Genomic DNA, 14,081 nt, shown 5'->3' with positions numbered 1-14,081 from the left:
ACCCTAATTATACAGCCATCGATTCACTAAACTGAGGTCGTATTGCCGACGATTGTCATTGTACTTCACCTTCCTTTTAATTTATCTACAGATTATCTCATCTATTACACAACCTATAAATTCGAATATTTTTATTTACATAACGACTGGATATTCTATATTTTTCTATTTTTTCACTTGCTGTTGTACTGTTTTATTCTAAGTACTTATTATAAAGTAAAATATTCAGTGAACAGGATCATGGATGTAACGATAATGTTGCCACATAATCATAAAAATAGAGAATTTTTGTATCACTTGTGACGATGTACGAAACAAACATGCTAGTCAAGCAACTAAACAAATGAGCTAAAGGACTGGCTAAGTGGAAGACAGGATCAGTACGGAACTGCAAAATTAAATAATTCGATATGCTGAAGGTAAGACATTGAGTTATAAGATGAAAGTTAATGTTTTTAGAATGTGATACGCGTTTTGTAACTGTTTATTTATAAATAAGGTGCAAATATGCATCAGATATTCGCAGTTTTGCTGGTGGGATTATAATTATTTATAAATCGCTACCGGTGAATTTGGTCTATTACAAGAAATATGGCATTTCAGATTGATTCCAATTTGGAGAATACTGAGTAAATTATAGTTTATACCGGTATTAATATTTGTTTTCACGGAGTTGTAAACAATACATTTATACTCTTAATACACCAACTCTTTTTGGGGGGCTGGCTTTCGGTATTGTTTCATTAGATGATTAGTGCTCCACCGTATGCCATGTCGTTAATTTCTATTCAAGATGAGATTAGAATTTCAAGGCCTTGAGAAAACTCTGACAGACAAGCCAAATTCAGCATATATATGCCATAAAAGGCAGGTTTTTGAGAAACAATCTGGTCTCGCTAATTACCGACCAAACCCGAACAAGAACGGTTTTTGCACATATGCACAATTTTATATAAAAAATAGCATATGGTTGCAGTATATGACCTATTTTCTTTAAAATGTGTGATTTCCATGTAATTTGACCAAAGAGAAGTTACGTTTTTATCCTCTGCAAAATTACTGACCACAGCTACAAATTAGTGAGACGGACGGTATTCGTAGCTGTGGTCGGTAATTTTGCAGAGGATAAAAATGTATCTTCTCTTTGATCAAATTACATGAAAATCACACATTTTGAAGAAAATGGGTCAAATATTGCAACCATATGCTAATTATTTTTTATAAAATTGTGCATTTGAGCAAAAACTGTCCTTGTTTGGATTTGATCAGTTTTGTTTGGTAATTAGTGAAACGAACGGTATTCGTAGCTGTGGTCGGTAATTTTGCAGAGGATAAAAACGTAACTTCTCTTTGATCAAATTACATGGAAATCACACATTTTTAAGAAAATAGGTAAAATAATGCAACCATATGCTAATTTTTAATACAAAATTGTGCATTTGAGCAAAAACCGTCCTTGTTCAGGTTTGGTTGGTTTTGGCCGGTTTTGGTCGGTAAGTAGTGAGACCATGACTGGTTTCGTTTAACCCCTTAATTCTTGTTGCATATAAAAGACTTTTCCATTACAAACAAAATACTTTTTTCATTTTTTATTTTTTTCTGTGATTAAAAATCTGGCTTGACTCGTTTAAAATAAAAAAGGGAGAATTAAGGGTGGTAATTTGTAAATATTTTGGTAAAGAAATACACATAAAATCTAAACCATTGGTCCAATTTTAATGAAATTTGGAATTCATGGGTTTTATGGGTCAACAAATCACCTGGGCATGTCAAAAAACGATGTGGGATATCTGTATCATACCAAATTTGCATTTCCATGGCAACAATTAAGTTGTCAATTTAGAGATGATCATCCATAAAATCCAAATTACTGGTCCAATTTAAATACAACTTGGCATATGAAGGTTTTAAATTTATGGGTCAACAAATCACCTGAGCATGTCAAAAACAATGCAGGACCTTCCTTTTATGCTATTCTTACTAACACCAATCATGTTGCCATGACAATGATTAAGTTGTCAATTTAGATATAATTATCCATAAAATCCAAACCGTTGGTCCAGTTCAAATACAACTTGGTATAAGAATGTTTTATGGGTCAACAAATCAGCTCAGCATGTCAAAAACAATGTAGGACCTTTCCTTTTATGTTATTTTTACTAACACAGATCGTGATTATGAATGTGTTGTATGCACAAATATACCTGGTCAAAATTGATCACAGATCAAAGCATCTCCTACTCCCCATTTCATGTCTTCCTTGCGTACCAGTATCACCTATACACAGCTATTCTCCACTCATCCCTATCTCCTGCCTTCTCATTTTCTTGCTCAACAGACATTCTCCTCTTGCTCAATGCCTCTTCCATCCCTTCCATCCAACTCATCCTCAGTTGTCCCCTTCAATTCACTCCCTATACCTCTGCCTTCCACACCTCTATTACTAATATTTCTTCACTCATTCATTCTGTGTCCAACCCATCCCAATACTTTCATCAGCCCTATCTACCATCTCCTTTTCCACTCCTGCTCTCCACCTCACCTCCTCGTTTCTCACTCCATCCAACCTTTTAACCCCTACCATACTTCTCAGACACTTCATCACAAATGCATTCAAACTGTTCCTCTCTACCTCTCTTAAATTCCAAGTCTCTGCCCAATACAAAGCTATCAACAATTTCACTCCTTCATACAATACAATACAACAATTTAAGAACAAACTTGATCTTGCGAGATACAAAAGCAAGTCACCACGAGCATAGCTCCCCTTCCCGTATAATACAACTAGGTAAACTAGATGCTTATTTCTCATGACACTTTTTAATCCACCAAGGCATTTACTTACTTCTCTCAATCTGTAATCTGCCTTTTCCTCCACTCTTTTTCTTGTCACATGTGACACCAAGTGCCTACAGCTATCCACTTCCATCAGCCTTTCTCCTTTAAGACTTGCTTCCAACTCAGTGCCATCCTCTCTCCTTGTATATCTCATATCCTTACTTTTACCCACATTTACCTTCAACTTTCTCCTATCGCATACATTACCAAACTCTGTCACTAACCCCCTCAATCCCCCTCTCACCCTTCCACTAGAGCAATGTCATTAGCAAACAACAACTGGCTCACCTTCCACTTTTCTTCATTTTCTTTAACTATCTCCAGTCCCTTTCCCATTATCGTCGCCTTTACTTCCCACACCACCCCCATCCATATACACATTGAACAGCCATGACAACATAACACATCCCTGATGCAGTCCCATCTTTACCTCAAATCACTTGCTCTCTCCATTTCCAATTCTAACACAGGCTCTATTACTCTATTACTTTAAGCACTTCCTTACTGTAGTGAAACCAAATAATTTATTCTTCATGTTGCTCCTAGTACTAAAGTCACAGATTTAAGATCCATGTTTAACATTCTTAGATTGATACTTGCAAGAGATTCTTCCATGTACAGTATTAGTTTTTTGTCACTGGCATGTAGTAGTAAGAGGAAGATGGGAGCTCTCCTAGTGTGAAAAGATGGAGAGAATGCACATTTGATAGAGATCATGGGCCTGGTCATGGACAGTGTCAGCCCCTCAAGGCTACCTTCATTTGCTGTTAAGGGTGTTGATGGGTTGTGAAAACAGCAGCAGAGAACTTGTTCTCCCTGATGTCCATCTTGCAGGACCATTGCTTGTAGGTACTTATCATTGGTTCCTGCAGCTGGGTTTGTATCACCACATACAGAGAAAAAGAGGGAATGTTGAGCACCTCAAAATTACCATGTGAAGATTACCCATTTTATTTGTCTCTAACTCGTTGATTAAAATTTTCCAGGGAGTTGTCAGCCTTGTTACTGGAGGAGCTTCAGGTTTGGGTCGAGCAACAGTTGAAAGAATTGTTGCCCAGGGTGGCCGAGTGGTTATCTGTGACCTTGCCTCTTCTGAAGGGGCTAAAGTTGCTGAAAATCTGGGCAGCAATGCTGTGTTTTCACCAACTGATGTTAGTATTTTTTGGAAGTTATATAATTTTTGCATGATATTACAGAAAACTTAAGTATAATGATAAAAATCAAAGGTATGTACAGTGCCTCATAAGTGATGCTGACCTACAATTTTGTGGTGTCTCTTTATTTCTAACCTTTGTGAATTGGTACCACATTTGCCTTTTTCCAATCAAATTACTTTATGCCTTCTTTCAATGAACATGTCTACTAGTTGTTCTCTACATTCTTTAGTATCCATTTTGAGATCCTGTAAGGTCCTGAAGCTTTTGTCACATCCAATGATTCCAAGAGATTGATCACTTCCCTCACTTCTACAATTATATCTTCTAAACTTGTTTTTTTTTTTTTTTCTCCTCCCCTCAAAAAAAGTGCTCCCTTTTGTGAAGAGTGATTGGAAACTTTCATTCATTATTTCTGCCTGAGCTGAGGCTTCTTCAAAGACTTCATCACCCTCTATTAATTTGGTAATTATTTCTCTGTGTCAATTTACCATTTATAAACACGTAAAACAGTTTTTGTTTATCTTTCCATTTATCTACTTCACCTCTTTCAAAATTGCTTTCTTGCTCCATGTATAGTCATTCCTAGCTTGTTTGGAAGCTTCTTTTGTTTTGTTGCTCTTCGTTTATTTTCCCAAAGCCATGCATGCCCCTGGCCTTTTATGCAATCACACACTTTTTGTCAAACCAATCCTGTTTCTATTTCTTTCTTCCTCTAATCTTTGGCACATGTCTGTTTACCGTATTTTCCGGCGTATAGTGCGCAACTTTTTTCCGTTGGAAGGGCCTAAAAATGGGGGGTGCGCGTTATCCGGTGGTGCGCATTATCTACGGCCTACGATAAAAATTCTGCGGCTGTGTAATTTTTTTCACAACAACGTGACGATGTTGGCCGTCACAAAGTCGGGACGGCACACTTCTCCGCGACGTTCCGTGAGAACAAGAAGAACAGCCATGGTGACACGAAAGAATACGCCAGCATGGGCTACCGTATATAAATATTTGGTATAGGTATCTATCAAATCTTATTTTTCATGTTTAAATAGGCCTAAACACCATGAAACATGATCAATATTCATGATATTTGACCATGTTCACAGCATCCTAGTTTGAATTTTTATGTTGGCTTTGTTGCTTCACTTTAGGTATGGTACAAATTCCGTTGCGGCCGTTCATAAACTCGTGTCAAACACCTGACTACAACACCCTCTTTCGGGAGTTATATTAACTAAACGTCACCTCGATGAGAGACTGTCCTATTTCACCACTGTCATTGCAGGTTCAAAGCTAAAATGAAACAGTCTGTAGTTTGTTTCAGTATTAATTAAAAGATGGTAAAGACGAATTATTTCCTCAAGATATAAAATGAACATTCTGTAAAAATCCCGAAACTTTTCGTTATATTTTACTTTCAATAAACTTTTTTTAGATCATATTTCCTACAAACTATTTAAGCTACAAAGTAATAAGGGACCAACGCACAACATGAGTCATATACCGGTACATGTAGTTCCGACTTTTTCTTAGTTGGTTCTCGATTCTCTCGCTAGATGGCGATCGGGCATGCGCGTTATCTGTGTACTGAGATAGTGAAGTGAATGGGTGCGCATTATAACCCGATGCGCATTTTAAGCCGGAAAATACGGTACTCACCAGTTATAAATGCCAAGAAAGATTTCCCATTAATTTCTTCCATATTCCCATGGTACTCATGAATTCCTTGCAGTTTATATCTTGAATGAATAGAGTATCCATGGCCACTTTTCCCTATGGGGCAAAGGTAGTTTAATGAGCTGATGATGTCTGGTTCTTTGGTCAGTAACAGATCTAATCTTGGGAATGTCATCTCCTCTTACCAGGGTCACTTCCTTTACCTATTAGGTCATTGTGTTCTCCATTGCTATACTTAACTGGGTATTTCCCAAGGAACCTGTTTTGCCACTTTCTTCTCATTCCTCACTGTTGACCTCATTGCAATTAAAATCTCCTGTAAGGATTATATTGTTACTTTGTCCAAAATTTTTCTTTAGGGAACGAGCTGTATCCAATAACATTTCTTGATATTCAGTTTCATTCTAAGCTCTTGTCTTATGGGGGATATATGCCACCATGAAGGATCTTTTATTTTGCCATTTAGTATTAATATTTAGGTGAATTGCCTCAGCCTTGCCTTCACTTGGATTTGTCACTTCTCACCAAACATTACTCCTTCACCCAATATATCTTTGTCTCTTCTACAGGAGGTGTATGTATTGTTCCCCTGCTGTAGGTAAATTTTTTTGGGGTTTTGTCTCTACTAGACACAAAATATCAGACTTGTTTATCCTTAAGTAGTCATTTATCCCCAACCCAACCGATAGTAAACCATTAACAATAGCTTATGCTACTCTAAGTTTCCTTTGCAATACTGCCTTCCTGTTTATTTTAGAAACCAATTCCTCACCCTCTGATTGACAACTCTTCCAAGAAAAAAGGCTGTTTTTCTTCCGTTTTATAATTTTTGGCTTTCTCCAAAAGCCTTCATGTCTGCTCATTCCTCTTTGTTAGCGCCTTTCCTAATCCAAGTTCTTAACTTTTCTCAAGCTAACTTCCAAGCCATGGGTATGGTAATCTTCCTCCTCATGCTAGTTCCAAGTCCGGATAAATAGAGAAGGGCCCCCTGTGACAGGCCTAGCAAGCTGATAGGGTGTACCTTATTTGCTCGTGAACATATAACAAGGCCTTGGAATGGATTGAACAGGTTGATCACACCTGGAGTTGGTTTTGGACTGAGAATTGGACTTAACTTTGGAGTCACTAATGTCTCAACCTTGAATGGGAAGATCGAGGAGATGGCTGACCTGATGCAGAATAGGAGGAAAGCTGTTAAGAACAGTCAAGAGTTTTTACAAGAGTAGTAGAGCCTGTGTTAGAATTAGAAACAGAGTCGTTTGAGGTAAAGGTGGGACTTCGCCAGGGATGTGTTATGTTACCACAGCTGTTCAATTTATACATAGATGGGGTGTTGCAAGAAGTAAACACAGGGATAATGGGTTGGGGATTGGAGATGGTTAAAGAAAATGGAGAAAAATGGGAGATAAGCCAATTGTTGTTTGCTGGTGACACTGCGCTTGTAGCAGGATCAGGGGAGGGATTAAGGAAGTTAGTGACAAAGTTTGGGAAGGTGTGCAGAAAAGGAAGTTGAAGATAAATGTGGGTAAAACTAAGGTGATGAGATGTACAAGGGAAGAATATGGCAGCAAATTGGAAGAGAGTATTAGGGGGAGAGATTGGAGGAAGTGGATAGCTTTAGATACTTCGGTGCAATGTGACAAGAAAGGGAGGAGTGAAGGTGGAGGTAGAATGTAGATTGAGAGAAGTGAGTAAATGCCTTGGAGGATTAAAAAGTGTAATGAGAAATAGACATTTGGGAATAGATGCTAAAAGGAGATTGTATGAAGAGGTGATTGTGCCGACAGCACTGTATAGGGTAGAAACATGGAACATAAAAGAGGAAGAGAGGAGAAATTTAAATGTGTTTGAGATGAAATGCCTGAGAAGTATGGTAGGGGTTACTAGGCAGGATAGAGTGAGAAACAATGAGGTGAGGAGGAGAACGGGTGGAAAGGGAGTTGGGAGATAGGGTTGATGAAAGAGTATTGGGATGCTTTGGACATATGGAAAGAATAAACAAAGAAAGATTAATAAAAGAGGTGTGGAAGGAATGAACATCAAGGGGCAACCAAGGATGAGATGGATGGAATAAAAGGGGCATTGAGGAGTGGAATATCTATTGAGGAAGAGAGAACACAGAAGATAGGGGTGAGTGGATAATGGTTGTGTATGGATGATGCTGTGATGCAAGGGAGTGGGTGGGAGATGGGGTGGATGAGAGAGTATGTGTGAATGATATGTTGATACAACCCAAAGGAATTTCTCTCTGTCTTCTCTTTTTCTGCAGGAGGGTATGTAGAGGGGGGGGTCACCAATTAAATGAAGTGGCCTTGCTATGGATGTGCTGTCTTGCTACATTGCTTCTGACCCAGGGGAGTGGGCAAGATGCAGGGATGACCCATCATCCAGGAAGAGCCAAGATAAGATGGAGAGAGGGGGTGAATGGGATTAAAATCTACTGTTTCCAAATTTGCTGATGATACAAAACTGTGCAGAGTGGCAAATGATCACTCAAACCAATTAGATATTCAAGAAGATTTAGATAAATTACAGCAATGGTCTGAAAAGTGGCTAATGAAATTTAACACAAGTAAATGCAAGGCAATGCACATAGGTAAAAATAACAGTAAGTACGATTACAAGTTATTTGGAAATTTGTTAACAAAAGTGGATAGTGAAAAAGATCTCGGCGTAATTATCAGTAACGACCTCAAATCATCCAAGCAGTGTATTTCAGCCTCTGAGAAAGCAAATAAGATTCTGGGACTGATTGTGCGATCTTTTGATTTCAAAAGTCCATCACTCATTAACAAGCTATATAAATCGTTAGTTCGTCCACATTTGGAATATGCTGTTTCCGTATGGTCACCGAATCTCATTAAAGACATTGACAGACTGGAAAAAGTACAACGGCGAGCCACAAAACTGATACCAAATATCAAAAATAAATCATACGAAAATCGACTAAAACACATGAATCTGTTCTCCCTAAAAAAAGCGTAGACTCAGAGGTGACTTGATACAGGTCTTTAAGATTTTAAAGGGAATTGACAACATCAAAAGTGACAAAATTTTCACATTGAATGAGAATCAGACAAGAAGCAATGGTCTCAAACTGTCCAGAAATAGATTCAATTTGGAAGTGGGTAGAAACATCTTTGCCAACCGTGTAGTTAATGAATGGAATAAACTTCCTGCACAGGTAGTGCAACGTAGTTCAGTTCGAAGCTTTAAGAATCATTTAGATAAATACCTAAGTAAGATGCTGTAATGATTATAATTTATCTTATATTATTTGTTTTTGTTTTGTTATCATTTGTCTGTCTGATTTTCATTTATTATTAGTTATATGTCAATTTATTATTATTTACCATTTACCTGTTTGTTTATTATTTAACTATACCTATGCATTTATTTATGTATTTTATTTGTTATTTACATTATTATAGTTTTTATTTATTATTTTATTATTAATATGATTTTTTTTTCACATCCGACCTAGATATGGATCAAAAGGTCTCCTGTCGGTATGCTCCGCCTTTGTAATCCTTTGAGTGGAATATGTGGAGATGGAATGGGTCAGAGTGGATTTTATGCATTTGTTTTTGGCTACCTCCCTTGTAAGGGGGAAAAAGCCATTGGCATATGTACATATATACAAAAAAAAAAAAGAGATAAGCACTCCTGTGAGAACTATAGAGGAATCTCTCTTCTCTGCCACTCTTTAAAAACATGAAAGGGTCCTTGAACATAGATTGAGAGAAATTGTAGAACCCAAATTTCAAGTTCAGTATAGGTTTAGACCTCATATAGGAACAACTGATCCCCTTAAGACCATATATGTTGCCTTTATTGATTTAGAGAAAGGCTTTTACAGGGTACCACATCAAAAACTTTGGAGAGTGCTGTCATATCCACACTGTGGTATCCCACCCAAACTAATTAGAAATAGCAAGGCTACATATGAGATATGCCTAAGTGTAGTTACATCCCAATATGATAACACTGATTTGATACAACAAGTGGTGTATGACAAAGAAGTATCCTGTCTCCTTTGCTCTTTGTGATTTTGATGGATTCCACCATGAGAAAGATGGAAGACAACAGTTCATCACTTGTATATGCTGATGACATCTGTGAGGTGGTGTGGTCACTGAAGGAGTTGGAGTTTAAACTTGAGGATTGGTGAACTTATTTACCAAGCCGTGGCCTGAAGATCAACTTGGGTAAGAGTGCAGTAATGGTAGTAAGCAGACAACATGAAGAGTTCATAATTGCTTTAAATGAACATCATTTGAAACAAACACAAATTTAAGTACCTTGGAGCGGTGATTGAAAAAGGAGACAGCATTGAGGAAGAGATCACAACTAGGTTGAAAAAGACTGCAAAGAATCTGTCTTCAGTATCCAATTTTAATAACCCCCAGAATAATATCTAAAGTGAAAGTGATAATTTACACCACAATCTTAAGACCAACACTCCTATATGGCTACGAAACATGGACGACAACAACAAAGACCAGAAGTCGTATCCAGGCCATGGAGATGAGGATACTCAGGCTTATTCATAATGTCACTCGAAGGGATAGGATTGGAAAGGAAATATCAGAAGAAGACTGGGAGTTGACTCAATCCTTGACATCATCGAGAGATCCCAGCTGAGATATTATGGTCATGTGATGAGGAGAGAGGAGGACAACACCATACACAAAACATTGATGTGGAGACCAGAAGGACCAAGGGCCATTGGAAGACCTAGAAAAAAGTGGCTGGATAATATCAAGGAGGCTGTTGAGCAGGGGGGAGCCACCATGGAAGAAGTGACTTGAGGAATTTCACTGGGACAGAACTGATTGGAGAGGTTTACTGACAGGGCACCAGACCTAACAATTGGATGGGGAGCAGGTGAGCTAACTGCCTAGACTTACTGATTACTTTGTCGTGGGTCATGATTTGAACTTTACTTTCATTGGACATGTGCCACTTCTCTTATACTGACCTAACCTATACATGCTATCAGTATGGTCTGTTACATCTAAGAGCTTCCCTAAAGCCATTGAGGTAATTTCCATAATCGTTTATATTTCTTGTTTGAGGTGTAACTCCCATGAGCTGATGTGTTCTTCTAGGCAACACTATACTGTTGTATAGTGTAATGGTGTTGAGTGTCTTGTACATTTTTTTATGTTTCTTGATTGTGTTGACAAATATTTACCAACTTAAGTGTTTTTTGTTCATGTATTTTGTTATTGATATCAGTGTGAAGTGCTTGTATTTAGTCTGTTTTGAGGGATAGGTGTGGGGGTATTAAATTTAAGTGTGTTTTTTATGGTTGTATTGAAGGTGTGCACAGCAGTATCTATGTGATTACTGTACTGTTCAGGGTCTCAAAATGTTGTTCTGTCACTTCAGTGTAAGTTTTTCAGTTTGCTCTTTTGCAGTTGGTGTGTGTGTCTTTGGCCAACTGGGGTGTATTGTGTTTTGGTGATGATTGGAAAGTGGTTGGTTCTGAGGGCTCCAACCACTTTCCAAGAAGTTGTTAGGGTTAAACAGGGGGAACAGAAGGTGATGTCAGGAGAGGTGGTGTAGAGGGCTTGATTTGGGATATTATTGCAATTATGGGTGTTGTTGTTGTTCCTCAGACTGTCTGGCTTAGCAGTCTAGTCTCCCTGAGGAATGTAAAGGTCCTAGTGTTTACCTAGTTGTATTATACAGGAAGGGGAGCTATGCTCGTAGTGACCCGTCTTTGTATCTCGCAACATCTAGTTTGTTGCAGTGTCTGCATCATGGAACCACCCCCCAATCCCAATGCAATCTATCCCCATTAGTGATCTGAATACTGTAATCATATCACCTCTTTTTCTTTGATACTTCAAAGTTGGCAGACCCAGTGCTTTAGTCTTTCCTCATGTGATTTATCTGCCAAACTAGGGACCAGTGTGTCTGTATTTACCTAGTTGTATTATACGGGAAGGGAGCTATGCTCGTGGTGACCCATCTTTGTATCTTTCAGCATCAAGTTTGTTCTTAAATTCTTGAATAGTGTTTGCACATACTGTTGTCTTATCTAATTTATTCCAGGTATCCACCACTCTGTGTGTTTGTTTGTTTATATCTTTATACCAAGGGCATCTTCCCCCATGTAAAGGAGGTAGCCAGCCAAGGCATGCACCCACCCCTACTCAATTCTCCAGTCCATTACTCGCCTTATATGCAAAGGGGGACGGAGAGGGTGGGTCGCCGATTAAATGAAGCGGCCTCGCTGTGGATGTACTGTGTCTTGCGACACTGCTTCTGACCCAGGGCGGTGGGCAGGGTGCAGGGATGGCCCGTCATCTGGGAGGTGCTCAGATGAGAGGAAGGGTGGGAGGGGTGTGGAGTGTATTTAGGGATGAAATGGGTGGGAGTGTTTTTATGCCTTTCCCTTTTTGGCTACCTCCCGTGGAAGGGGGAAAAAGCCTTGGTATATGTATGTATGTATGTATTACTCATTTGTTACCATCACATCTTGGCTCCTTGTAGATGAAGGGTTGTTCTCATCTCCCACATGCTGCATGGGTCAGAAGCAGTGCACCAAGACACAGCACATTCGCAGCAGGGCCAGCAGTTTCATATACATGGTGACCTTCCTTTCTCGTCCCCTCATGTGAAAACTAGGGAAGCAGAAGTTGGGGGAGGGCTGCATCAAATTATTGTCCATTCATCTGTGTCCCCTACCTTCTCCCTTCCCTGTTCAACAGACATTCCTCTTTTGCTCAAAGCCCCTTTCACCTCATCCATCCATCTCACTTTTGGCCTTTCCTTCAATTTTATTCCATCCACCTTTACTTTCCATGCTTTGTTAATTTTTCATCACTTGCTAATTCCCACATGCCCAAAAAGACCCGATAATCTTTCCTCCGCCTTATCTCCTCTCCAACCCTGATCTCAGTATTTTGTACTCATCTCTCAAGGGATCATGGTTAAGATTGGTATGGTTAGTAAAATTGTTGAAAATACTGTATTGAGTTTTGGTGAATATTGATCATTAGAATTGTAGTTCATGTAAGTGTGCTTTGTTATTTGAAAATATCGGTGTTAGATTAACTCCCAACATTTCAAATTAATTTGATTCTACTGTGCAGGTGACTTCAGAAACAGATGTTGCAAATGCATTGGCCCTGTGCAAGGACAAGTTTGGTTCCTTGAATGTTGCAGTCAGTTGTGCTGGCATTGGTGCTGCAGTGAAAACGTACAACTTTAAGAAAAATATCCCACACAGTCTTGAAGAATTTTCTCGTGTTCTAAATGTATGTATGTTTTGAGAAATTTATGATTTTTTTTTTTTCATGTGTCAAATTATAGAAAGCAGATTTTGTTTATTGAGTATAATAAAAGGGTATTGAAATTTCTTAACAGGTGAATGCTTGTGGAACCTTTAATGTAATTCGCCTGGCAGCTGGGGTTATGGGTGAAAATGAGCCAAATGAAGATGGTCAACGTGGTGTCATTGTGAACACAGCCTCTGTAGCAGCCTTTGATGGTCAGATTGGTCAGGCTGCATACTCAGCAAGCAAGGGTGCCATAGTAGGAATGACTCTCCCTATTGCACGGGACCTTGCACCTACTGGTATTCGTGTTTGCACGATTGCTCCAGGTAATGTACCACGAGATTTCACGTCACATTAGATTTTTGTATTCAACTTTACATAAATTTTGTTACTGTTGTTTCTGTAAATTTTGAATTTGGTATTCAGCTTAATTTCATAATAAGTGGCTGTTATTGGTATGGATAGCATATGTTTATGGATTGATTTTTTTTTCTCCCAATTTGACAGGTCTTTTCCTTACACCTCTGTTAATGAATCTTCCTGAGAAAGTTCAGGCTTTTTTAGCAAAGACTGTACCCTTCCCTCAACGCCTTGGGCATCCTGATGAATATGCCCAACTTGTCCAAAGTATCATCACTAATCCAATGTTCAATGGAGAAACAATTCGTCTGGATGGTGCCATTCGCATGCAGCCTTGATAGTTGAAGAACTTGACAGTTGATCTGAAGCAGTGTGTATTCTATATTGTATCAAGATTTTTGTAAATAGAATTGTGGTATTTTTATAGCAATAATGTACTTAGTATTACAAATGGGTAAATATGAAAGAAGGAAACATTGTATTTTATTTAGCCTTTATAAGTGCATTAACCACTTCCATACGGTGACGCCTATGTAGGCGTCATGAGGAGCAAGTGGGTACGCGATGATGCCGACGTCGGCGTCTTGATTATATTTATTGTAGTCGTACCTATGTAACCTCCATTCTCTCTAAACTGGCTTCATCATATTTTCTATGGTTATCAAAATTCATGGGTGAAAGAGAACGAACGATTGAGCACTGACTTTATTTTTTATAATGCGATTATTATGACGCAACATCGCACATCGGGCAGCTAATGCTGCCA

At 38.6% G+C, this 14,081-nt stretch overlaps 1 protein-coding gene across 1 annotated transcript; it reads left to right on the top strand.

The window, feature by feature from the left end:
* The first annotated feature begins 261 nt into the window (after positions 1–261).
* Positions 262–13,789, top strand: scu (hydroxysteroid 17-beta dehydrogenase 10). The gene is made up of 5 exons (XM_076202789.1): positions 262–419; positions 3,825–3,989; positions 12,770–12,934; positions 13,044–13,281; positions 13,463–13,789. The coding sequence occupies exons 1-5, from the start codon at positions 411–413 to the stop codon at positions 13,651–13,653; spliced, it is 768 nt and encodes a 255-aa protein (XP_076058904.1). The 5' UTR covers positions 262–410; the 3' UTR covers positions 13,654–13,789.
* The last annotated feature ends 292 nt before the right edge of the window (positions 13,790–14,081 follow it).

This window comes from Oratosquilla oratoria, chromosome 19 (assembly GCF_046742065.1).
Source record: "Oratosquilla oratoria isolate Oo_2021 chromosome 19, ASM4674206v1, whole genome shotgun sequence".
NCBI lineage: Eukaryota > Metazoa > Arthropoda > Malacostraca > Stomatopoda > Squillidae > Oratosquilla > Oratosquilla oratoria.
Note: the sequence above shows the minus strand (reverse complement) of the source record. Positions and strands in the feature narration are given on the sequence as shown.

Bases quoted from the DNA above. Each gene is read 5' to 3' on its own strand.
- scu (XM_076202789.1), top strand. The intron at 12,935-13,043 runs GTATGTATGTTT...ATTTCTTAACAG, and splicing joins AATTTTCTCGTGTTCTAAAT to GTGAATGCTTGTGGAACCTT. The intron at 13,282-13,462 runs GTAATGTACCAC...CCAATTTGACAG, and splicing joins TGTTTGCACGATTGCTCCAG to GTCTTTTCCTTACACCTCTG.